This window comes from Bufo bufo, chromosome 2 (assembly GCF_905171765.1).
Source record: "Bufo bufo chromosome 2, aBufBuf1.1, whole genome shotgun sequence".
In the NCBI taxonomy this organism is placed as follows: domain Eukaryota; kingdom Metazoa; phylum Chordata; class Amphibia; order Anura; family Bufonidae; genus Bufo; species Bufo bufo.
This window is the reverse complement of record NC_053390.1, coordinates 73,788,910-73,815,517: the sequence shown is the minus strand read 5'-3', so window position 1 is coordinate 73,815,517 and position 26,608 is coordinate 73,788,910. Positions and strand designations below refer to the sequence as shown.

Below are 26,608 nucleotides of genomic sequence, written 5' to 3'. Positions count from 1 at the left end.
TCACGCTCAGACGCACCCTCACTCCCTGGGAGGTTCGGTCCGAAGGGGGGATCAGGGGTTCGGTCTCTGCCGTGATTCCAGTGCGATCTTCCAGGATGGCGTCCGAGGTAGACAGCAGTACTTGTCGTATGCATTACCCCCTTCGTTAGGCGGGGTATTTGCACTACTACTGGATGCAGTACTTCCTTGGATATTACCTACCTACATTGGGGTTTACCGCACTAGAACTGTTTCAGTGCTGGCAGTAGGCATTCCCCCTTTTAGTAGGTGGCGGAACTGCATTCCTACTGGGGACAGTACTATGTGGATTAGCCTCTTCCATAGGTAACGCTATGGCATTATCCCTGGTTCAGTGTTTACTGTTTGTCTTACCCCCTTACGTAGGTGGGGTATTGATACAGACTCTCCAGATGCCTTGCCCTTTCCGTAAGAAGCGTATTCTCTCTACTTGGATTCAGTTCCTGCTAGATGCATTACTGCATTGCCACACTTCATAGTGGAGTACTTGCACTACGACTGAGTGCAGTGCTTGCCGTAAGCATTTACCCCTTTCTTGGTGGGATAATTGCAACATTGCCCCTTCCACAAGTGATCCACTACCGTGGGAAATGAGTACACATCTTGGATGTTTCACTTCACCTACGCCACGGCTATAGGTGCCTTAGCTTCTTCTACAAGTGGAGCGTATCGTTACACGCTGGTGCTCTGTATTCTTCCTCTATTGGTATTTCTGTGCCGCCAGTGGATACTATGGCTGTTTCCACGTTGTGTTCTTTACCTTCGGTTCCGTTTTGGGACATGAATATGACAACCTCTCTCCTCAGGGGGTTGCCCAGCGTCACTCGTGTCATTGCATCCCCCATCTCCATGGTCCTCCACTGTTCCAATGTGTCTTCAACAATATGTAGTGCGTACACCATGGCACGTAATATTGTGATTACGTCCCATTAAGTCGAGTGTTACACTGACTCTATATTCTCTTTCCACCATTCCTGATGTGGGAAGTGGTTGTGCTGGCACTCTGGTTTAGCTTTGCAGCCTGTTCTCCTCCGCTGGTGTGGATTTTACGCTGGTACTAGCGTTCGCAGTCGCTGCAGTGGGGCATTCCCTCAGGTAGAGGTTTTACCCTGACGCTAGCTTGGCGGTTGTTCCTGTTCAACGCCCTTCCCAGGTGGAGTGTTTAAGGTTAGCTCTCCTTCCCTAAAGCAGTATGATACCATGGCTTCTACCCGATTCCTCTACTCTGCCCCTCAGTTTGTGCTGGCGGGGCACGCTGCAGCTCCTACGGTATGGGGGTCCTGGAGTAACCATTACATACTCTGGCTCTTTCGTCAGGTGACGGATTCTTCTAATGCCGAATTCGTGGTGTACGCTGCATGGCCTCCTCCTTAGGCGGAGTATGGCACCGCCGCTATTATCCGGTGGCTTTTTCTGTGTACTGCCAGTCTCAGATGGGGAATGGGCTTCGCCCTGCCCCTTTTTCCTTCCGTTTGTTCCTTCTCTGGCTCAGGGTTCACGGCCACTCCGCAAATCTTGGTAGCTCGTACGTTACTACTTCCCCTCATCTACGTTGATGCAGGGTATTGGTTCTGTGGGTTTTTCTTCCAGTCTTGTTCCGGACCGACTGTTGGGATGTGACATTTTCCATATTCCTCCTTCTACAGGTCAATCCTACCCGTTGGTCCTGGGTGTACTACCCGTATCTACAACTACCTCTCTTGAGACTTGACTAGTGACTGCCATGTCAGTCCAATGTAGTCATGCCTTTTCACTGCACATTCCGTGGCTAGACTACGAGACTCACCACGCTAGGCTGAGCGGTGGTGCTGTCACGACTGTTGATGGAGTTTCGTTCCTGGACCGGAACACCCCTTCTATTCTTCCTCCTCGAGGCAGGAGTTTTTTCTCTCATCTTGGTCTGGTCGAAATTTCCGTCCAGCAGTGTTGCTACACCGTCAATACACGGTCGCTGACGGAACTCTACCGCCGATGATTGTCATATCTTCTCTAGTTTTACCTATCCAATGTGTTGATTCCTTGGTTTGCAATTGGACATACCTCATCAGGCGTTCCTTTCTCTGTAGTTTATCAGCTAGCTTCTCAGTCTCCCCACAAGCCTCTTCGGCTCGGGGGACATTGGCGGACCACTTACCGTTTCCGTGGAGCGCTTCCCTTTAGCAGGCGTAGATCCTGCGGTCCTGGGTTTTTAGTTGGCCATTAGTTCCTTACTGGTTCAAGTTCGGCGCTGTGTATCCTTTCCAGCATCCTCTGACTCACCCGGGGCCCATAATACCTTCCTTCAGGAAATGGCACATACGGTTCCTCCATACCGTCTTCCTTTACCGCCTTGGGATCTGACCTTAGTCCTTTCAGCGCTCCGTAATTCTCTGCTTGAACCCTTGCGGGTGATGTCACTCCGACTCCTGTCCTGGCAGGTGTTTTTTTCTTGTGGCTATCACATCAGATGGGTGTCCGGGTTGGGGCGCTCTCTTGCAGAGAACATCCTGACAGAGATAAGCGGTTCCCCGACACGTTCATTCCTTTCTCCCGACGGTGGTCTCTGATTTCCACTTCGATGAGAAAACTGTCCTTCCATCACTGTGTCTCTCCCTTCACACCCTAGGGAAAGGGAGTTAGGTCATTTGGACGTTGTCAGGGCTCTGACGGTTTATTTGCCAGCTTCCAGTTCCTTCCAGCATACTGTCTCTCCTTTTTTGTCATCCCGGAGAGTCCTCGCAAGGCATTGGCGGCCTCCAGGGTGGCAATTGCACATCTGCATTTGCTTAAGCATACTGCACCCGGGACAGGGTTCCGCCCTTCGGTGTCACGGCTGATTCCACCAGAGCGGCGGGCGCTCTTGGGCTCGGAGGATTCAAGGTTCGGCTGCGCAGTTGTGCAGGGCGGCTACTGTCCTCCTTACGCACATTCACTAAATTTTGCCAGGTGCATACTTATGCATCAGCGGGCGCCGCCTTGGGCCGCATGTTCTTGCAGGCGGCAGTTCTTAGTTGGCTGCAGGGGTGCTTGCTCCATGGGTCTGTGGTTTTCCCTCCCTGTGGACTGCTCTCGGACGTCCCACGGTCTATGTGTCCCCCAATGAATATGGGTGAGAAAACGAGATTTTTGTAAAACTTACCAGTAAAATCTCTTTCTCGCTCTTCATTGGGGGACACAGCACCCACCCAGTATTGTTATTCGGCCACAGTTGTGGCTTTTGCTGGTTAGAACCTAGTTGGGTTCTTGGAATTGTTTCTGTTCCACGTTTTTTCATTGGTTTACTTGCTTCTCCTACTGCTTCTCACAAACTGAAGCTCTCTCTCCAGGCTGGAGGGGGTATAGCTGCCAGGGGAGGAGCTAACAGCTTTTACTAGTGTCAACGCCTCCTAGAGGACATAGCTATACCCACGGTCTGTGTCCCCCTATGAAGAGCGAGAAAGAGATTTTACTGGTAAGTTTTACAAAAATCTTGTTTTTTCGCTTTATAAGACGCACCCCAGATTTTAGAGGAGGAAAATAGAACAAAAATATTTTTCATCAAACCTCATATCAGATCCTCAGATCAGACCCCCATAAATATCAGGACATCACATCAGACCTCCATATCAGGACATCATATCAGACCCCCATATCAGCCTTCTATGCGAGACCCCCATCAGACCTCAAATCAACCCTTTGTTTCTGACCCCCATCAGACCCCAGATCAGAATAAAATAAAAAACTCCTCTTACCTCTCCTGCGCCGCAGCTCCTCTTCATCTCAAGCAGAAGTCAGGATCCCCGTCTTCTCCGGCCTGCGCTGCACTGTCACCTGACAGCGTGCAGTGTTAGGTCATAGTGTGTGCACTACATCCTGATTCTGTACGGGGTCAGGAAAGTGCAGCGCCGGCCCCAGCAAAGACGACCAGGGAGGGTGAGTACTGGAAGCGCCTGCAGCACTTCTTTCCCTCTCCCGGCACCTAATGCATACTATTGAGTGCTTCCATAATGGAAGCGCTCACTAGTATTCGCTTTATAAGACACACGGCCATTTTCCCCCACTTTTGGGGGGGGAGAAAAATGTGTCTTATAAATATATATTTAGCCGTATTCCCATCATCACCAGACAGGAGTGCACTCATCCTTTCTGCAACCTGAAGTGAACAGTAAATTGACAACCCCCACACACCATAGAGTGGACATTGGGCAACATAGTGCCTTGCAGTGCTCAGGTCCTAGGTTCGAATCTGACCAAGGACAACATCTGCATGGAGTTTGTATGTTCTCCCTCTGTTTGTGTGGGTTTCCGATTTCCTCCCACACTCCAAAGATATACTGATAGGGAACCTAGATTGTGAGGCCCATTGGGGGTTCAGAACATCCACAGATAGGGTTATAAAAATCCTGATTACATGCTGTGTAAAATGTGCAATATTCTTGCATGAAGATAGTTTAGATCCCTTCCTACCTGCACTCACAATATTAAACTCATCCATAAGTGTGCGCTGGAAGAAATAAGAATGGTGTCAGGAGCAAGCACATACAGTAAATAGGGCACCAGAACAAAGCTTGTTACATCAATGCAGAACCAGAACAAAGCACAATACAGCACATATTATGTCAGAACCAAGTTCATATCATACATATGGCGGGTTGCTCTCAGTGGCTAATACTCAGGTTGTACCATGCACTGGAACAATTCCAAAATCCCCACCCTATGATTCTTCTTCAGGGAGAGGTGAATGGAGCAGGAGTTGTAGTATATTATCTTATTCTAACAAAAAAGTATGTCTCACCTGGAAAGTGCCCCACCGCTGCGGTTTTCCCACTGTGGCTGTCCTGCAGCTATGATGCTGAGACCACCTGACGTGACTGCTGAAGCCAATCAGCTGACACAGACCTGGGCAACCCTTTTAAATATATGGATCTAGGACACTCATGACTAGTTCTTGTAATTCTCATCTGATTTTGTTTCAGGTGGAGGAGGTCTGAATTTCAAATCTTCAGGTATGCTATAGCCTAAAGGAAATGCTGCTCATGTATTTAAAGGGCTTCTCCGAGTTCAGGGCTGAACCGGGATATAAGCTATTCTTTAACTATATATGAGTGGATCAGGGCCTAGGCTGTTTTGGAGGCAAAGTAGCATAGTACCCGCCGCCAAAATGGCCTCCGGCAGCGCTATAGACCGCCCATCTGTGCCGGTGACGTCACTAGGCTCACTGAAGGCGGAAGTCTCCGCTTAGCATAGTGATGTAAAGCCCGTTTTATCAACTGAGCCTTTTAAAAGAGTCACAAAAAACTGTTGCATCCCAGTAAAGGATGGGTTCACATCACGTTTTTGCCATCTGTTTAAGGCCTCATGCACACGACCGTTGTGTGCATCCGTGGCCGTTGTTCCGTTTTCCGTGAATTTCTGCGGACCCATTGACTTTCAATGGGTCCGTTGAAAACTCAGAAAATACACCGTTGTTCATCCGCGGCCGTGATCCGTGTTTCCTGTCCGTCAAAAAAATAGGACCTGTCCTATTTTTTTGACGGACAACGGTTCACGGACCCATTCAAGTCAATGGGTCCGTGAAAAAACACTGATGCACACAAGATTGGCATCCGCGTCCGTGATCCGTGGCCGTTGGCAACTTTCACAGAGACGGATCCGCAGATCCGTCTGCATAAAAGCTTTTTCAGATATGAGTTTTCACTTCATGAAAACGCATATCCGACAGTATATTCTAACACAGAGGCGTTCCCATAGTGATGGGGACGCTTCTAGTTAGAATATACTGAGAACTGTGTACATGACTGCCCCCTGCTGCCTGGCAGCACCCGATCTTTTACAGGGGGCTGTGATCCGCACAATTAACCCCTCAGGTGCCGCACCTAAAGGGTTAATTGTGCGTATCATAGCCCCCTGTAAGCACCCCCCCCTCCCTCCCCAATATTATATTCATTGGTGGCCAGTGCTGCCTCACACCCCCCCCCCCCCCCCAGTTAAAATCATGTTTCGAATCCCCCATCATTGGTGGCCAGTGCGGCCTCACATCTCCCCCCCCCCCCCTTGTTAAAATCACGTTCCGAATCCCCCATCATTGGTGGCCAGTGCGGCCTCACATCTCCCCCCCCCCCCTTGTTAAAATCACGTTCCGAATCCCCCATCATTGGTGGCCAGTGCGGCCTCACATCTCCCCCCCCCCTTGTTAAAATCACGTTCCGAATCCCCCATCATTGGTGGCCAGTGCGGCTTCACATCTCCCCTCCCCCCCCCCCAGTTAAAATCACATTCCCCCATCATTGGTGGCAGTGGAGAGTTCCGATCGGAGTCCCAGTTTAATCGCTGGGGCTCCGGTCGGTAACCATGGCAACCAGGACGCTACTGCAGTCCTGGTTGCCATGGTTACTTAGCAGTTTTTAGAAGCATTATACTTACCTGCGAGCTGCGATGTCTGTGACCGGCCGGGCGCTCCTCCTACTTGTAAGTGACAGGTCTGTGCTATAGGCAATGCGCCGCACAGACCTTTCACTTACCAGTAGGAGGAGCGCCCGGCCGGTCACAGACATCGCAGCTCGCACGTAAGTATAATGCTTCTAAAAATTGCTAAATAACCATAGCAACCAGGACTGCAGTAGCATCCTGGTTGCCATGGTTACCGATCAGAGCAAAATATAACATTGCATACAAACTAAACAGTGCAGTACTGCACTACCTATAATTTTTTGCAATAAATGTAGACAATGAATAATTAGCTAAAATGATTATGATTACATATCATAAATATCATTAGAAAACACTTCTTGTAATCTCCATGTCTCCTGCAGCTGCAGACCTCTTGGCACACATGGCACATTAGTCGCCACCCAGGGAGACATACTACAAGCCTGAGTCAGACTCAGGGCCTCAGAGCTGACAATTTAATACCCCAAACCATATGTAATCCCCTCAGTCCATATATTATCACCATATGTAAAATGTAATCACAGTCCATTCAGGTCTCTTCAGCCTTATCGGAGCAGTGTGGACGCAGCAATCAGTGCTTACTGATCAGGCTTTAGTTCTAGTCTAGCCAGTGCCCAGGGGCAGGAGGTGGCGGCACCCACACAGGCAGAAATTATTGCAGGCGTGTTCCATATAATATAGTTCAAGGAAGGTATAATACACATTTTTACATTTTTACCAGTGAAATACGCCCTGCCATTAAAACATGTAGCTTTTTCCATATTTCCTATATTTTAGGAAGCACATTTAGGTGCAGATAATCCTTGGGGTTAGGGGTAATTTGAATGCCTAAGATATTTTACCGGTTCATCTATTTTCTTAATTTCCAATTGGCCCGGTATTAAGTTGTTTAGAGGATCGATTGGGATGCAGGCCGATTTAGCCCAATTTATTTTAAGTCCGGCGTATTTGCCATAATCATCAAATATCTGGAAAATCCTCGGAAGCGACCCGTGTGAACCCACAAACAGCATAATGTCATCTGCGTATAAGGCAATTTTTTCTTCATGGGATCCATACCTGAACCCCACAATCTCCCTATCTTGCCTGATCATATCTGCTAGGGGTTCCATAGCTAAGGCAAACAGCAGGGGGGAAAGAGGGCAACCCTGCCTACCCCCCCTGCCAATGGGTATATTATCAGAGTACTCTCCGTTCAATATCACTATTGCGGATATTTCAGTATATAATACCTTAACCCAGGAGACAAATGTATCATCGACTCCCATTTTCTTTAGTGTTGCCATTAAAAATGGCTATTCTATGGTGTCAAAAGCTTTTGAGGCGTCTATGGTTAGAATCATACGCTCGCCGCTGTTTGTGGGTTCCACTTGGGTGTTTACAAAATATCTAATAATGGTTTCAGTTGTTGTTTTACCCGACATGAATACCGTCGGATCCTCATGTACAAGTGCCGGCAACACCTCCCTGAGCCTAGCCGCCAGTATTCTTGCTAATATCTTATAATCAGTATTTATCAGTGAAATGGGGCGATATGAATCTAGAAAAGCTGGATTTTTCCTGGGTTTTAAAATAAGAGTAATTAGTGCTTCCTTCAGGGAATCGGGCAATTTCCCCGATTCTCTCGAGACGGTCCACATTTTAAGCATTTTCAGGATCAGTATTTCTTTATATTGGGAATAAATTTTGAACTGAATACCGTCTGTACCTGGGGTTTTATTTTTGGTTATCTTTGATAATGTATTATCTACTTCTACTGGATCTAAAAGGAGTTTCCAGCTTGTCCCTCTGATCTATAGTTAATGTGGTGATAGTGATTTTCTCCAGAAATTGTTGTATTTGCACTACATTCTTCTTTGTTTTACTGCGATATATATTCTTAAAATGTTCTTTGAGCAGATCTATTTTAGCCGCTTGTTCAACTATATTATGTCCAGATTTATCGACCAAGCAGTGTATGTACCTGTTTTTATTTGTCTGGGCTGCCACCAACGCGGTTAGCTTTTTGCCCGGTATATGTGCATAAATATAGTTGTCTCTCACAAAGTTCTCTTTTTGTTGTTCTGCCATCAAAAACAGTTCGTCTTCCATTTTAGTGACTTTGTCTATCCGATCTTTATAGTTTTGCTCTATAGGATTTTCAATATATTTTTTTTCATATCTTTCCACTTCATGTTCTAATTCTAATATTTTCCCCCTTAATTTTTTTTTATGTATTGCCGTGTATTTTATAATAATCCCTATAATGAAGGCCTTTGCAGCATCCCAAACCGTGTTGGTTTCCGCTGAGCCCTCATTTATAAGAAAATATTCCTTGATCTCTTTCAAAATTTTACCATGTGCACCCGTTATATTTATCCAACCTATATTTATATTCATACCTCTTGTTTTTTTCCCACCACCCATTTTCGTGTTTATAATAATGGGGTTATGATCCGAGATCCCCCGTTGTCCATAATTTACTCGTTCGATATCTAGTGAGCCTTTGTTATTGGTTCACCGGTACCCTGTAAGCCCTTTCGACAAAATTTTTATGCTCTGAGATATCCTGACCCAGCTGTTCCATCAGCCACTTTTGTATAAACCCGCAAAGGTCTCGTCCCTCCGGGATCCCCAAGCATCTCAAGTTGGTCCTAATGGACTTGTTGTCTAGTTCTAATAGTTTGTTTTTTAGTTCTCTATTTTCGTCCTTTGGTATATTTTTTTCCTTAACCGTTATCTGTAAAAGATCTTCCGAGTCTTATATTCTTTTCTCTGCTTTTGACAGTCTGTCTTTGTACTTTTGTAGATCTGCTCTAAGAAGCCCAACTACCTCCTTAATATTGCCGGTCTGGAGAGAGAGGTCTTTTATTGCCAAGCTGCAATTTTTTATTTCTTGAAATATGTCCTGTAGGCTAGACACTTGTTCCCCTTGTTTAGGGTTGTTTTCATCTAACTCTTTTTGTTGTTTAGTACTTCTCTCCCCAGTCCGGAAGTCCTCATCGGCCATTTTCAAACTAATATTCTCCAATGAACCGAGGGATTCGCCCTCCTGGTCCTGCGATGTATCCTCCTTTTTTTTCTTAGGGGGGCTAATCTGTCCTCGCATATTAGTCAGTAGGTGTTGTTTAGCCTTTTTTAGCTTTTTTGAACATTGGGGAGATTGAAGTGTTCAACTCGGGTTGTCCCCTCCCCTTTTTTCCTCCTCTCTGCCTGGCCATTTTATAATCCGTGAACCACTCTAAATCTTCCTGGGATTTTGACAAGGGAATTAACCCAATACACTCTTGCATATACTAGTGTACAGTATGCAGGGCCGGCTCCAGGTTCATGTGGGCCCTTGGGCGATAAATCCCAGTGGGCCCCCATGAGGCATTTTTTTACATTTACATGTCCCCCTGTGGCTCCCACACGGTATAATGACCCCCAGTGGCCCCTATACAGTATAATGACCACTAGTGGCCCTTCACACAGTATAATGAACCACCAATTCCCCCCCCCCCCACTGTATAATGACCCCCAGTGTCCCTGCATTCAGAATAATAACCCCCAGTCGCCCCCATTCAGAATAATGACCCCCGCAGTAGCCCCCACACTGGGGGAATACTGTATGGAGGGGGCACTGGGGGTCATTATATTGAATGGGGGCTCTGGTGGTCATTATACTAAATGGAGGGTCAATGGGGATCATTATACTAAATGGGGGGCACTGGGAGTCATTATACTGTGTAAGGGGCCCTCACAGTGTAATGAATGACCCCCCCAGTGGCCCCCTCACATACCTATCATTGCTGGAGCGCAGGGGAGCCGGCGGTCCTGTCATTCACTAACCGCAGCTCCTTGCGCTCCTTCTCTCCTCCGGCCCGCTGCAGCAGTGGGCCAGGCCTGGAGGAGAGAAGGAGATGTGCAGTGATGTAGCTAGAACTGACCCCCCCCCCCCCCCCAGTGGGTTCACATCACGTTTTTCCTATCTGTTTGATGTATACAAATGTGCAGCACTCCATGTTTTTGTATCCTGCAGAGTCAAGTAAAAAATGCATACGTTAACATATATGTTTTTTTCTACCAGGGAACTGTATGGTGAACGGACGCCACTGTACGGCATCAGTCTGAGGCATCTGTTAACGCATACATTTTTGGTATACATTAAATGTATGGCACAAATGGGATGTGAACCCAGCCCTAGTGTGAGAATAAGCACCAGTACACAGCGGAGCAGCGTGGCGGAGAGGGGAGGCCGCCATGTACTGACAGAGCGCTACCTGGTCATGGTGGTCAGGGATTAGGACTGTGCTTCCCAAGGATCATTTTCTACTGGGTAATGCAGGGCACAGTATAATACACTAGAATCTATATAATATAAAGATTTTAACCCTACCCCCGAATAATAATACAATTGGGGGTCATTTATTATATAGAAATACGTCTATATTAGGCATATTTCTGACACCGATTGTGGCCCAAAGGTCCTTAGCACCGCAATCTGCATATTTTCTCGCTCGTGCCAGGTCTAAAAAAAGTGGTGTGGGCAGGGAAGGGGATACAGTTATGGCCATGCAGTTATTGGATACCACCGCCATATAGTGATAACACTGCCATACAATGATAAAACCACCATACAGTGACCGGATAAAAGGGTATAAGAGGGCACAGTACAGGGAATGACTAGGGGCACTGCACAGGGTGTGGTAAGAGGGCACAATGCAGGGTATAAAGGGGCACAGTACGGGGTGGGGGGCACAGTACAGGGTGGGGGGGGGACACAGTCACATGACCCTGTGACGTTAGAAGGTCCTTATGGTGAATGCGGTTCAAATGCCACCATAATGAGAGACAGAGGAGTGAGACAGGGGCCCTGGATGGACAGGAGGGGTAGACACAGCAAGTAGGTGGAAGGGGCTCTGAGGGGGATTCATACAACAAGTAGGGGCAGAAGGTCTGCAGGGCAGCAATAGGAGATAGGAGGGTGGGACAGGAGCACTGGATACATGATGGAGGAAAGGAGACAGCAGGGGCTCCATGAGGATGAGATAGGACAGGATATGGGGGATGGGGGGCAGGTGTCATGGAGACAAACTGCTTAATGAAACAGTGAGACAACTAAATAGAATGAAGCAGCATCCAGCAGCAGATCGAAGAGTCCCCCCCCCCTTTCCTTCTGCCCCACAGAAAAGAGACAGTCACAGTGCAGACTTACTCACAGACTGTCTTCACACTTCTCTGCTCCAGCCCTGCGGTCTCTCTCCTCAGGCACCATGTCCTGTGTAGAAGGTGCGTGTTCTGAGTCTCTGCAGCAGCTGGACCCATGTGACTCAAGAGGGACCACAAAAGGGGTACTGCGTAAGTGAAATGACAGCAGTGAGAGCTTCCATCTGTATTGATGGAAGTGCTCATAGCAGCTCAGTGGGCCCCCCAGGATCATTGGGCACTGGCACTTGCCCGGGCATAAAACAAGATTAAAAATGACACGTGGCATTCTTCTAATGGAAGTTACGCCACTTATTGTACCTGCTGCATTTTCTTTAATACATTTTCGTTAATGTCACTACAAAGCTGGTAACAAAAATCTTTTTTAGAAGAAAAATTTCTAAAAAGTAAAACCTAAACTTTTAAATTGTAAAATGTGAAGTCATAAGAGTGATGTACAGTATTATATATCGTATGTAAGATAAGGTATGGCTGGACGTGTACTCAGGTCCAATGGTGGTGCTGAGTATTCAGTATTTGGCCACTTTCACATGGTCAGTATTTGGTCAGGAGTGGATCTTACAGAGAAAAAGTACAATGGGAAGATTTGTGCCTCTTCTGTTTTTCAGACTCACTCCTGGTTTTGACTCAAAATACTGATTGTGTGAAAATGGACTTAGGGTGAAGCCACATGTAGTTCAATTTTACAGCAAATCAGCAACGCCTGCTAAGTGTAGCCTGCTATTTGATTACCAGCACTTGGTCTTTGCAGATTTGACATGCACTGGTTAGGGCGAGTTCGTATTTGCGCTATGGAATTCCGTTATAGGTAACGGAATATAACAGGACTATTTTTTGCATCATGTATAACGGAACCGTTATTTGGCCCCATAGACATGTATTAGGACAGAGCAAAACGGAATGCCTCTTAAAGGCTTCCATTTTGAATTCTGACCTAAAATTCCGTTAACCAATAACTGAATCCAATAACGCGAATGCGAACCCGCCCTTAAAAGTGTTCTCAAGGAATTAAGAAAACTTTGAATACTTAAATATTAATTCATTATAAATATATTCCCAAATACCTTTGATTAGTTAGAATGGCTCATTTGGTCTAGGGATCAATCAAAAAGGGAAATAAAATGGCCGCTGTCCTATTAGTGCACACAAAACTTGTCCTAATCACACAGGAGGACAAGTTACTTCCGAACTGAGCTAAAGAGCTCCCTCATCCTACTCTCTGCTCTGCTTGTCAGGGATTATGATCCTGAATACAGTTTAAGGGAAACCGGTCATCAACTTTCTGCTGACTTCACTGAGGGCAGCATAAATTAGTGACAGAAATGCTGAATTCAGCGGTGTGTCAGTCATGAGCTAAAAGTGGTTGCCAAGAACCGGCATCATAATCATTGCAGCACAGGCCTTAAAAAGAGTCAAATCTACCTGAGAAGAGTCCTGGTTATTCATAAGCTCCTGCTCTCCCCGACCATCTGCTGATTGTTAGTTCTCTCCTAGAGAGAAAGGGAGAAAACTAGGTAGAAGACTCAGTCATCAGCAGGTGGGCAGGGAGAGCAGGAATTTATGAATAACCAGGACTCTTCTCAGGTGGCCGGGACTCCTTTCCAGGCCCTGTCTGCAATGATTGTGATGTTGGTTCTCGGCAACCACTTACTTTTAACTTATAAATGACCGCTGAAATCAACTCACCTGTCTCTACTTTATGCTGCCATTAGTATGGACAGCATAAAGTTGATGACGGGTTCCCTTTACTATGGTCTTCTGCTGAATCTCTGTAGGAATGGTTTTCATGAGGAGACATGAAGTACAGAGGGGAGGGTGGGATGTGGGTAAAGAGCAGCAGCACTTTTATTCAGTCTCCATTACCACAGCCCCACATTACCACAGTCTGTTCTGTCTGTTATGCAAGCAGGCGTGTACCCACTGTGCCACTGACTGTCTATACTTGAAGGGGCGTGACTAAGTAACTACCTGGTCTTTACTATAGCCTTTAATGGTGAGGATAGGCTTGGGCTGTTATGGTAGTTACCAGGTGCCACTCCAGATCAGTCCCCAAGTCAGTGGCAGCTGACCAGGGGCTCAGAGATAGTGGTGCAAGCACCGAGGGGAAGGGCGTGGTCAGGAAGTCCAGAGTGAGGGCAGGCAGCGATCAAGCAAAGTCCGTAAACGAAGGTCAGAGGCAGGCGACAAACAAGCAAAATCCGTTAAATCAAGAAGCAGGGTCCGGTACACAGAAAAGCAGAAAGTTCCAAAACCACTTCACACTAGGAACTAGACAAGCTAGTGACCAAGATTGCTCAGGTGCCTTCCTGGGCCAGGAAGCACCTTTAAATACCTGCAATCCAGCCATAGGCTTGGGAGATGGAGGGTATGTACGTGCTGCCTCACAAGGGAGGAGAGACACGCACATGCAAGCCCTAACAAACAGTACAGGACTCGAGCAGGAATTAAGCCCTGGCATGGAGCGCTGATACAACAGTTAAAGAGGACCACGAGTGAGTCTCATACCTCTGCAGGATCTGTCCCAGCCAGCGTCGAGGAGTCTGCTACGAAGTTCGTCCCGGCTTCGGGTAAGTATATGCTGCGCGCTCGTGCAGCCTGTGCACTTCACAGTCCGGCCGGCCTATTTAGCTGTCTGACACTAGCGATCTGCTAGTGTCTGCTGTACCTAACCATGTTCATGTATTACCTTTGTCTGGAGCGGTTAAGCTTAAAAACATAGTTTTATTGATATGCAAATGAGCCTCTAGGTGCTATGGGTAGAGGGTACCATGTCTCAAAGCCCATGCGTCACAGGCAAGCCATGACCACCAATACCTTTATCGCAATTAAAGGGTTTCTGTCATGAGAAAAATGGTTATGTAGCTGACTGACATTAGCGATGTGCTAATGTCAGCAGTACATAACAGTGTGCTTTATAATTCCCTGCCTACCACCGTTCACTCAAAATAATGACTTTTATAATATGCTAATGAAGCTCTAGGTGCTAGTGGGGCGTCATTAGCACCTAGAGGCTCCGTATTCTCACCCTTTGGCACGCCCATGTACAGTTGATTGACGTCCGAGTTCTCCTCAGTGCCCTGTAAATCTCGCGCCTGCGCCGTCCCCTTTAGTATTTGGCGCAGGCGCAGTGAGTGAAGGATGCGCTCCTGCTGCCGGCTTCCTTCCTTTGGCGCAGGCCCACGGGTAGGGGCAGCAGCGCCAGCACGGACCGCTGGGCTAACATTCGCCCTCCCTGTACTTCAAGTCTCCTCAAACTCCATTCCTATAGAGATTCAAACAGCCATTATAACTAATGAAAGGTATTTGGGAATATATTTAAGAAAAAAGTAATATTTACAGTAAGTATTTTTATTTTGTTAATTCCTGGAGAACCCCTTTAAGATGTATTGTATTTCACAGTTTGCAGTTCAGTTGCAGCTCTAATTTAATTTTTTCTATTTTACATTTTTACTTAGCAGCTCCCAAGATGATGATGAAAAAAAGTGCCAGTATGTAAAATCTTTTTTTCTCCTTATTACATTATAGAAAAGTGAAACACTACAATTATCCAATATCATAACGACTCAACACACTGTTATCCAGACAACCTCATGAAGCTCCATCGTGTCCTATCTGTACCCACTATCATCCATATCTAACATCTTCTAATGCAATCACTGCTAAACATAAACACAACCAGTGCTATTATGACCATTACTACCTTCATCCAACACCATCACTTCTTCAGAACTCTTGCATTCTCCCCAGTTTATGGTATATCCCAGCAATATGCCCAGGTGAATTGGGAACCTAAAGTGACCCTGGAACAATATAAAAGTGTCCTCATATTGCAGATAGATCCAAACAGGCAGAAGGCCTGGCCAACGTAAGTAGGTGAAGTCAGGAAAACCATTAGTCATATCCACATTGGTGACAAGTGACGCCAACACAATGGGGCAAATGTGTTACCTGAGAAATTTTATCTTTTAACTCCACATTTAGGCCTCATGCACACGGCCGTTTTTTTCCCCCGTTTACTGGCCGTTTTTTGCGTTCCGTATACGGTCCGTATACGGTCCGTATACGGAACCATTCATTTCAATGGTTCCGCAAAAAAAAACGGAATGTACTCCGTATGCATTCCGTTTCCGTATTTCCGTTTTTCCGTTCCGTTTTAACATAGAACATGTCCTATTATTGCCCGCAAATCACAGTCCGTGGCTCCATTCAAGTCAATGGGTCCGCAAAAAAACCGGAACACATACGGAAATCCGTATGTCTTCCGTTTCCGTTCCGTTTTTTGCTAAACCATCTTTCGAAAATGTTATGCCCAGCCCAATTTTATCTATGTAATTACTGTATACTGTATATGCCATACGGAAAAACGGAACAAAAACGGAAACACAACGGAAACAAAAAACGGAACAACGGATCAATGAAAAACGGACCGCAAAACACTGAAAAAGCCATACGGTCGTGTGCAATAAGCCTTAGGAACAGGTTATAGCAGTGGCTTGGGCATACTCCATGGGCCAGATTTATCATTACTCTGACAGCTCACTCCACTTTCACATATGGCTAAAGTCAGTTTTAGCCAAGTCAGATTTATGATCGGCCCTTTAAGACTGTAATAAATGTGGTTTGACGGTAGCAGTTTATCCGTCAGTAAGCAGCTTTACAAAAGTCGCACATCTTTACGAAAAAGTCGCACGTTTTTATGAAAAAGTCGCATGTTCTATTAAAAAGTCTCATAAGATAAGCATGGTCCTCACTGGAGTGAAATTGCGACTTTTTTGCGACTTTTTAAATAGTCCCAATAGTAAATCTGTCTAGAGATTAATTTACATAAGAAAACACGCCCACTTTCAGAAAACTGGCGAGCATAGTGCAGAGCAGAAAAAAGTCGCAAATTTGTGCGCAGTTTTAGCATTTGGGACTTTTTCACTCCATTATTCTGACCTGAGCTAATGATAAATCTGGCCCCATAACTTTTATGATTACTTTTACATAACACAATGGGCCAGATTTATCATTAGCTCAGGTCAGAATAATGGAGTGAAAAAGTCCCAAAAAAAGTCCCAAACGCTAAAACTGCGCGCAAATTTGCGACTTTTTTCTGCTCTGCACTATGCTCGCCAGTTTTCTGAAAGTGGGCGTGTTTTCTTATGTAAATGAATCTCTAGACAGATTTACTATTGGGACTATTTAAAAAGTCGCACAAAAGTCGCAATTTCACTCCAGTGAGGACCATGCTTATCTTATGAGACTTTTTAATAGAACATGCGACTTTTTCATAAAAACGTGCGACTTTTTCGTAAAGATGTGCGACTTTTGTAAAGCTGCTTACTGACGGATAAACTACTACCGTCAAACCACATTTATTACAGTCTTAAAGGGCCGATCATAAATCTGACTTGGCTAAAACTGACTTTAGCCATATGTGAAAGTGGAGTGAGCTGTCAGAGTAATGATAAATCTGGCCCAATGTTTTTATCATTTTAGCATTTTTTCTATTTTCAATCCCTGGGCTTCCCAGAGCCATAACTTTTTTGATTTTCCATTCACATAGACGATCAAGGGCTCACCACAGTTTTATGGGTTTTGTTTTTACAACGATCCCTATGTGTTAAAACTAACCTGTTACCGTCATTTTTTGGGTCAGTGCGATTACGGTAATACCACATTTGTATATAGTTTTTCTTTTTTTTATATATTCTTTTTATTGTAATTTTCAATTACAGTACCTATAAATAAAAGGTCTAACAAATACAAGTAATAAAACAAAAAGAAAAAAAGAACAAAAAATATATAATTTAACATTAATATTAAAGGGGTTGTCCAAGTTATATTTATTGATGACCGATCCACAGGATAGGTCATTAATATCAGATCGGCTGGGGTCCGACACCCGGCACCCCCGCCGATCAGCTGTTTACCTTCTCGCCGTTGCATCTGCAGCGGTTAGCAGTTGTAATTACACCTAACCATCCCATTCATTTCAATTAGACGGATCGTTCCCATACACTTGTATAGGAGCGATCCATGGGTTGAAGTGGATATATAATATATAATTTTGGAAAAGTTATTATTTTTTATAGTTGACATTGTCCTATTAATGATAGAAATAAAGGTTCTAATTTTTGTAATTCTTCTGTTATATTTTTTTTCTATAAAGAGTGGTAGTTCAACATATATTGTGTCAGGGGTACGTCCAATTTTTATCCGTAAGTCATGTGTGTGGATACTGGTTTTTGATTTATGCCTTGCTGACACCAGAACTGTTCAGATTTGGGATTTTTTTAGTTCTAATAATTCATTTTTAGATATGTTAATATATAATCCTGCTATTATAACGAAGTCTTGAATATGTGTCTACTTTTTTTAGTTGTTTTTGTGGTTGAGACATAAATATTGTGTCATCTGCGAACATAGCTAATTTTACTTCTTTTTTTGTCAATATTGATCCCTTGTATAGTTATGATTCTTCTAAGGATCTTGCTAATGGTTCTCTGGCCAAATCAAATAGAAGTGGGTATAGGGGACATCCCTGTCTTGTTCGTTTATATAATTGAAATGTGGTAGATAAGAACCCGGGTGTATGTATTCTGGCCATGAGTTTTAAATAAAGGCCGTTGAGAAATTTTCTAAAGTTTTTCTGTACCGTAAGTTAATTTTGTCGAGCACAGCCCCCAACCAGGACCACCTTATATTGTCAAATGCTTTTTCAGCATCTTAGGTTATTAATGTTGGATGTTCATCTGATTGGTGACAGTGCTTAGTTCTGTCTAGTATAGTTAAAACCTTTCTAATGTTGGGGACTGCTGCTCGTCCTTTGAACCTTGTGCAGGTTTTATAAGTTTTGCCATCAGATAGGCTAATCTATCTGCAATTATTTAGGATATTATTTTATCTTGGTCTATTAGAGAAATCAGTCTGTATGGTCCAGGAATTGTTGGGTCTTTGCCTATTTTTGGTAGTAATTTAGTATGGGCATTTTTCGGGTGTGCGATGCCTATGAGGTTTGTTTTTTTATTGTGTAATTATTTTAATTTTGGAAAAATTGGGTTGATTTGAATATATATAGTAACGGGATTAGCTCATGGGACCGCCATCTCCTGGGATAGACAGGCGCTATAGGCACATAAAACACAGTCCAGTCCAAGCAAGTATGGTGCAACTGGCCTCAGCCAGTTTTATTGACTTTTGCAGATAAAAGTATTAAACAAAAACAGTTCAAAACAAATGAAATACCTGGCCGTCTGGCCACTACGTCTAAACAGGCAGAAGTCCCTAACTACATGAAACTGAGCCTTGTGCCCAGCTCCATCAATAAAACATATGGTTGTTTTTACTCACACAGCAGGTTCTTCCCAGGAGCAGAGAGATCAGCTAGTGAGCTGTTTGCCCTTTTATAGCACACCCAGGTTCCAAGGTGATTAGCCACAGTTACCCTGATTACCTGGAGTGGCTAATTGGAGCAGGGACCCACCCAACTCTCCCTGCTCCAAGCAGCCAGGCCCTTTTAGCCAGGTTTTTTTTAACAAAACCCTTGCAAAGAGAAAACCTAGTTTTCCTTGCTGTCAATTCCCTGGCTGCTTTTTAGTTTGTTTTAAAACAAATTTTATTAATTTTCATAAAAAAATAATAACATAGAAATCTAAATTGTTACAACATCTTGGAAGCATAAACTTAAACTGAGCGTAGGTTACATGAGTGCCATTGCAGATACAAAGAAATTACACAATCACTATTATCTGGCAGATAATACCATACATTGCGACTCCGACCATCGTAATATGAAGGGAAAGAGACTTCCAATAGAAAGAGAGAGGTGGGGGGGGGGGGAAATGACTGGGAAGAAACAGGCTTCCATCGAGGCAGGCGCAATTTGACACTTCTCGACACAACTCCATCCAGAAGCATGCAAGATGTATACGTATAGCAGACGAGGTCCCGTTGAGAGGGTGGTGACTCACGTTTGCAATACGTTCCCCTTTAGACTGAGAGCTCATACTTCTCAGAAGTTCCTAAAAGTTTTCCACGGATTCCAAATATTTTCGAACTGCAAAGGGGTGCGAGCATCCCAGTGCGCCATCTGTTCAAGGTGGTAGAGCTGATCACATTTGAGGATCCAATTTTGAATAGTGGGGGGGTTTGGTTGTTTCCATGATACCGCAATTATAAGTCTCGCTGCAGCTAACAGAATGTTACATAGTGAGCGTTTGAATTTGGGGCATCTAATTTCTTCCAAAAAGACACACTTTCGGGGAAGTGGGAATCTTCAAGTTACAAATATCAGACATAGTCTTACAGATTTCTTGCCAGTAAGAGGTTATCTTGGTACACTCCCACCAGATATGGGCATGGGTACCTACTTCTAGGCTGCATCTCCAGCACAAAGGGCTACACTCAGGGAACATGTGATGGAGCCTCTGTGGTGTGTAATACCATCTCGTTAAAACTTTGTAGCTGTTCTCTTGCAACTTGACGCTCCTGGACACCTTGAGAAACGCCCTAAGCGCCTGTCTTACATCTATGGGAGAAAATGTAATGTTCAGTTCCGATTCCCAATGCTGAATGAACAGAGGAGTCTCTGAACCAGGTTGGGAAAGTAGGATGTCATAGAGCTGAGAGATTTTTCCCTTCGGTTCCTTAGTTTGTAAAGCTAACTTTTCAAAAGGAGTGTGGGCTGGTGCACTCGAGAAATTAGTTAAATGTTTTTTTATTTGCTGAAGTAAAGGGGCTAGATGAAAAGTGGAAAGGCTGATCAACAACGGGTGTTTGCGAAGGTCATCGTATGAAGGAATGTCATCGTTTTTACAGAGGGACAAAACAGTAGTCGTAAGAGATTTCGTCCTAACCGGTAGGGTTTCTAGAAACTGGACAGGGGCCTGAAAAAATACGTCCCTCACTTGCATTAATATAGGATAGTTTGGTGATAAAGATGCAAGCCAGTTAGATTCTGACCACATATGTAATGTATTAATATTTAATCTGTTGGCCAGCATTTGTGCATACAATTTTAGGTCATTGTTGAGCAGCGAAATAGGTCTATAGTTCGCACAGAGTGAATGGTCTTTGTTAGGTTTGGGGATAATAGTAATTTGTGCTGCAAGCATGTCACTGGTGAATGACCCCCCTCTCTCTTCTCATTGCACACTTTGACAAAACATGGCAAGAGTATGTCATGAAAGGCAAGATAATAAGCAACTGGGAGACCATCGGGGCAGGACTCTTGTGAAGTGGGGAAGTTTTTAGAGCTGTTTGTAGCTCTTTAAGAGTGAATGGGGAGTTTAAGGTGGCAATATGACCGGGCTTTAAGTTTGGTAGCTCTAAGGCATCTAGCCACTGTTGAATAAGTTGGGTCTTCGATGAAATTTGTGATGGGGATAAAGCGTCTTGTAAGTTATACAAATGACTATAGAACTTACAGAACTGATCCGCTATGAGATCTGTTTTATGGATAACCTGGGCATCTCTTGATTGAATACATGAGATAAAAACGAGGCCATTCTCCTCTTTTTGGTTTGTGCCAACAGCACCTTCGAAGCTTTATTGCCATGAGCGTAGTACTTATATTGATTTGCTAAAAACAGTTTAGCTGTACTGGTATTTAATATATTTTTTAATTCCGATCGTAAGGTGTCCAGGTGCGCCAATATGTCGTCTGACAACAGTCTCCTATGTTGTCTTTCCAACCTGGAGATCTCAGAGATGAGGCCCTCTATCGTCTTCAGTTTTTTTTTTTTTTTGCATGAGACCCAAGAGCAATGAGATGGCCTCGTATCACAGCTTTGTGAGCATCCCACAAGATTCTGGCTGCTTTTTAGAACATATAGGACAGGAACCTAGGTGAAATGTAGACTCCTTTTACCACTTTCCCCTGGTCTTGTCACAATATATTTACACTTTCCTTTAGGAATGTGAACGTGTGATCATTGGATCGCTTCTGTCATAGGCTCCAATGAATTAGCATTAGAGTCTATGAGAATTTCACTATGCTCCTATGGAGCCCTGCTACAGGCAAGGTCTCTATAGAAACATAGCTGCAGCAGCCTTGGTTCCTTAAGAAGAGAAAGAACAGCAGAGCTGTACTTGAGAATTTCAGGGGGTTCCACAGGGTACGGGCCCCCGTTCTCGTGATTGGTGGGGGCCACAGCAGTAGGACTCCCACCGATCTAATAAATATCCCCTATCCTGTGGATAGGTGATAACTTTACGTAACTGGAATACCCCTTTAACAATAGCTTATGCTCAAAAATTATATGCACGCCTTAGCTGCCTCATAATACACACCTCAGATGCTGCAGACCCTTATAATACACACCTCAGATGCTGTAGAACCTTATAATACACACCTCAGATTAGAGTTGCGATACCAAATTTTTTATTCGATTTTGATACAATAAAAAAGTATTGCGATACTTGATACCATTCGATACCATGCGGGAAAAAAAAAGCCACATGCATTCCACATTTTAAAAAAATTGTGAATCGCGCATAGATTTTTTAAATATTTTAATAGTTTGGACTTTTCTGACGTGGCGATATGTTTATTTATTGTTTATATATTTTATATGTGAAATTGGGAAAGGGGGTGATTTATGCCTAATATTTTGGTGTTTTTTTTTCTACTTTTTAGTTTTTTACACTTTTTAATTAATAACCATTTCCCCCCTTAGGGGCCAGAACCTGGGATCTTTTAATCCCTTGTCCTATTCATCCTGATAGAGCTCTATTGGGGTGAATAGGACCTCACTCTCTCCCTGCTGCTCTGTGCATAGTGCTCACAGCGGCAGGGAGCTGACTATGGCAGCCAGGTAACTGATCGGAGCCCCAGGATTACACTGCTGGGGCTCCGATCAGAAGCTGCCACTGCCACCAATGAAGAGGAGGGGATGGGACCCTGTGGCCACTGCCACCAATGAGAAGGGGAGGGGACCCTGTGGCCACTGCCACCAATGATTTTAATACTGGGGGTTGAGAGGGGTGGGCGCACTGTGCCACCAATGATTTTAATGGAATGGGGTGGGGGGGAGCACTGCGCCACCAATGATAATTAACCCTTAATACAGGAGGCGGGTACTGGCAGCAGATCGGCGGCAGTTAACCCCTTTAGGTGCCGCACGTGAGGGGTTAACTTCCGCTGATCGCAGCTCCCTGTCAGAGGCAGAGTACCGGCTATGCGATTCTGCTGCCGGCACCTGCCTCCTGTATTATGTGTTAAAGACCACCTTATATGGGTCCGGACTTTAAGTAGCAGGCTACACAGAGTGGCGCCCAGAGAAGTCCCAGCACTTACTATTATTCCTGGGCGCCGCTCCGTTCGCCCGCTGTGCCCCATTACTGTCTACTGCTCCATATGCTAATTACTATCGGAGCAATGGGGAGGAGACATCAGCTTTTCTAGTGGGCGTTCCTTCTCCCTGCGCTGTGATTGGACAGCGCTGCAGCCAGGGAGAAGGAACGCCCACTAGAGAAGCTGATTTCTCCTCCCCATTCCTCCGATAGTAATTAGCATATGGGGCACAGCGGGCGAACGGAGCGGCGCCCAGAAATAATAGTAAGTGCTGGGACATCTCTGGGCACTGCTCGTTGTAGCCTGCTACTTAAAGTCTGGACCCAGGAAAAGTACTATCATTGGTGGCGCAGTGTGCCCGCCCCTCCTCCGCCCCTCTCCCCATTCATTGGTGGCAGCGGCAGCAGCAGCACAGGGGGAGGGAGAGACTGCTTCCCTCTCAGCTGTGCTGTTGAGGGAACATGAGCGCGCTGATAGCAGCGCGCTCATGTTCAGAGATACTAGACTGCGCAGCAGCACAGCCCAGTATCGAAAAATTGGAAATCCCGGTATCGTATCGATACCGGGACAAAAGTATTGATTGGGTATCGAAATTTCGATACCTGCAACAACCCTACCTCAGATGCTGCAGACCCTAATAATACACACCTCAGATGTGGCAGAACATTATAATACACACCTCAGATGCTGCAGACCCTAATAATACACACCTCAGATGCAGTAGAACCTTATAATACACACCTCAGATGCTGCAGACCCTAATAATACACACCTCAGATGCTCCTGCAGAACATCATACTGCAAACATCAGATGCTGCAGAACATCATAATGTACAGAAAATCACCCATTACTATCCTCATCCAACACCATCATTACCCGCTACTATCCTTATCCAACACATCATGAGTCAACACCATCTTCATCTTACATTATTGTCACACAACATTTTGCTTGTCCAACAGTATCCTCATACTATAAGTGCTTTACTACTGTAAACCTAACGCAAAAAGGACAGGACACGACACGATAAACATCTGTGAGATAAGGATAGACTTCAATTCGCAGAAGAATCAGTCTTCTTTTCCATTTTTTTGGCCCGGGTTTAGAGTAGTAACAGGGAACATGGGACCTCCATCAGTGAAGGATGTACTATGGTCAATACAGGTTGAGAACCTGAAGTCTAGACCCTTGAGAACATATAAGAATTACATGTAGGTATCAGAAGTCCTGCCCCCTATACACAATACAATGTATTACATCAAGGTAGGAGACTTGTATGCAGGATATGGTCACAAATTCAAATTCTATTTTTTGTATACTTTTTAGAAAAAATGGCAAGTTTAGGTAAGTAATATGTTTTTGTATTGTTAAGATCAGATGATATATTGTAGAATAGGGCACTTTTGACTGATCATTAAAATACACGGGAGATTAAAAATGAAGTTGATCAGGGGGCTCTTTTTTAATTATAAGATCTATGACACATGAAGCATATAGTGACCAGATAAGGAGCACATATAGCGACTGGATAACTATAAGATGTAGTGACAGTGATAAATATCACATGTAGTGACCAGATGAATATCACATATATGGGCAGCATGGTGGCTCAGTGGTTAGTGTTGTTGCCTTGCAGCCCTGGGTTAAAATCTGACCAAGGACAACACCTGCATGTAGTTTGTATGTTCTCCCCGTATTTGCGTGGGTTTCCTCCCACACTCCAGACATACTGATAGGGAACTTAGATTGTGAGCCTCATTGGGGACAATGCTAATGTCTGTAAAGTGCTGCGGAATATGTCAGCGCTATATAAGTGCATAAAATAAATATAGCGATATCATACAACATATAGTGGCCAGATAAATAGGGCAGAGGGCAACCAGATAAAAAGAGCAGTAATATATAGCACATCCTAGTATAGTAATAGTATTATAAGCTAAGAATGCTATTTCTCTAGCATTTCCCATCTATAGTTATTAATCACAATGTGGACATTAGTGTGTGGTATATGGACTAATATTCTCTAATCATTTGCTTTTCTTTCACAGATTCTGGGCCCGTGTTAGGTAAGGTTCTCTTTATTCTACTTCAAGGGGTTGTGTCACTTCAGCAAGTAGCATTTATCATGTAGAGAAAGTTAATACAAGGCACTTACTAATATATTGTCATTTTTCCCTGCACTCCATCAGTGGTGGTGGTCGTGCTTGCACACTATACTGTAGGAAAAAATTTCGGCCTCTCTGGTGAACGGGACCGTGGGAGCGCACATAGGCTGGTGCTTTTTCCTATAATATGCAAGCACAGCCATGCTGATGGATTGCAGGGTGGTCGTAACAATGGAAACAAGCCATGTATAATGAGATAGAAAAATGTATTCAGACAGCAAAGAAGGCAATATCGGTAATAACAATACATCAATAAGTGGAGTGTATTAACTTTCTCTATATAATAAATGCCATTTGCTGAAGTGACAAAACCCCTTTAAGACCTAACCCCTCAGGGGAATACCGTAAAAAAAAAAAAAAAAAAACGGTGTGAAAAAAACAATTTTTCTTTCACCTTACATCACAAAAAGTGTAATAGCAAGCGATCAAAAAGTTATACGCACCCCAAAATTGTGCCAACCAAACCGTCATCTCATCGCGCAAAAATCATACCCTAGCTAAGATAATCGCCCAAAAACTGAAAAAACTATGGCTCTCAGACTATGGAGACACTAAAACATGTTTTTTTTTGTTTAAAAAATGAAATCATTGTGTAAAACTTACATAAATAAAAAATTAGGTATCGCCGTGTCCGTAATAACCTGCTCTATAAAAATATTACATGACCTAACCCCTTAGGTGAATACTGTAAAACAAAATAAAAAAAGGTGTAAAAAAAAAAAGCTATTTTTTGTCACCTTACATCACAAAAAGTGTAATAGCAAGCGATCAAAAAGTCATATGCACCCTATAATAGTACCAATCAAACCGTCATCTCATTCCGAAAAAAATTTGCCCCTACACAAGACAGTCCCCCCAAAAATAAATAAAACTACAGCTTTCAGAATGTGGAGAAAAATGCTTTGTTATGTAAGACTGAAACAAATAGCCAAAAAAAGTTGTCATATTTGGTATTGTCGCATCCGTAACAACCTACTCTATAAAAATACCATATGATCTAACCTGTCAGATGAATGTTGTAAATAACAAAAAATAAAACCGGTGCCAAAACAGCTATTTATTGTTACAAAAAATGTAATATAGAGAAACCAAAAATCATATGTACCCTAAAATAGTACCAACAAAACTGCCACCTTATCCCGTAGTTTCCAAAATGGGGTCACTTTTTGGGAGTTTCTACTCTAGGGGTGCATCAGGGCGGCTTCAAATGGGACATGGTGTCAAAAAACCAGTCCAGCAAAATCTGCCTTTCAAAAACTGTATGGCGTTCCTTTCCTTCTGCACCCTGCCGTGTGCCCGTACAGCAGCTTACGACTACATATGGGGTGTTTCTGTCAACTACAGAATCAGGGCTGTAAATATTGAGTTTTGTTTGGCTGTTAACCCTTGCTTTGTAACTAAATAAAAATGGATTAAAATGGAAAATCTGACATAAAAGTGAAATTCTGAAATGTCATCCCTATTTTCCATTAATTCTTGTGGAACACCTAAAGGGTTAACAAAGTTTGTAAAATCTGTTTTGTATATCTTGAGGGGTGTAGTTTCTAAAAT

At 44.1% G+C, this 26,608-nt stretch overlaps 1 protein-coding gene across 13 annotated transcripts in view; it reads left to right on the top strand.

Annotated features, from left to right (window-relative positions):
* LOC120992310 (von Willebrand factor A domain-containing protein 5A-like) overlaps positions 1 to 26,608 on the top strand; it is a 163,091-nt gene that overhangs the window by 104,550 nt on the left and 31,933 nt on the right. For 2 of the 13 annotated variants that reach the window (XM_040421211.1, XM_040421210.1), the window contains exons 16-19: positions 4,953 to 4,982; positions 15,069 to 15,101; positions 24,219 to 24,236; positions 24,941 to 24,958. In XM_040421211.1, the coding sequence (XP_040277145.1) occupies positions 4,953 to 4,982; positions 15,069 to 15,101; positions 24,219 to 24,236; positions 24,941 to 24,958 (99 nt within the window). The remainder of the gene's footprint in view (positions 1 to 4,952; positions 4,983 to 15,068; positions 15,102 to 24,218; positions 24,237 to 24,940; positions 24,959 to 26,608) is intronic. The other 11 variants (XM_040421216.1, XM_040421214.1, XM_040421215.1 and 8 more) reach the window with 7 other exon arrangements.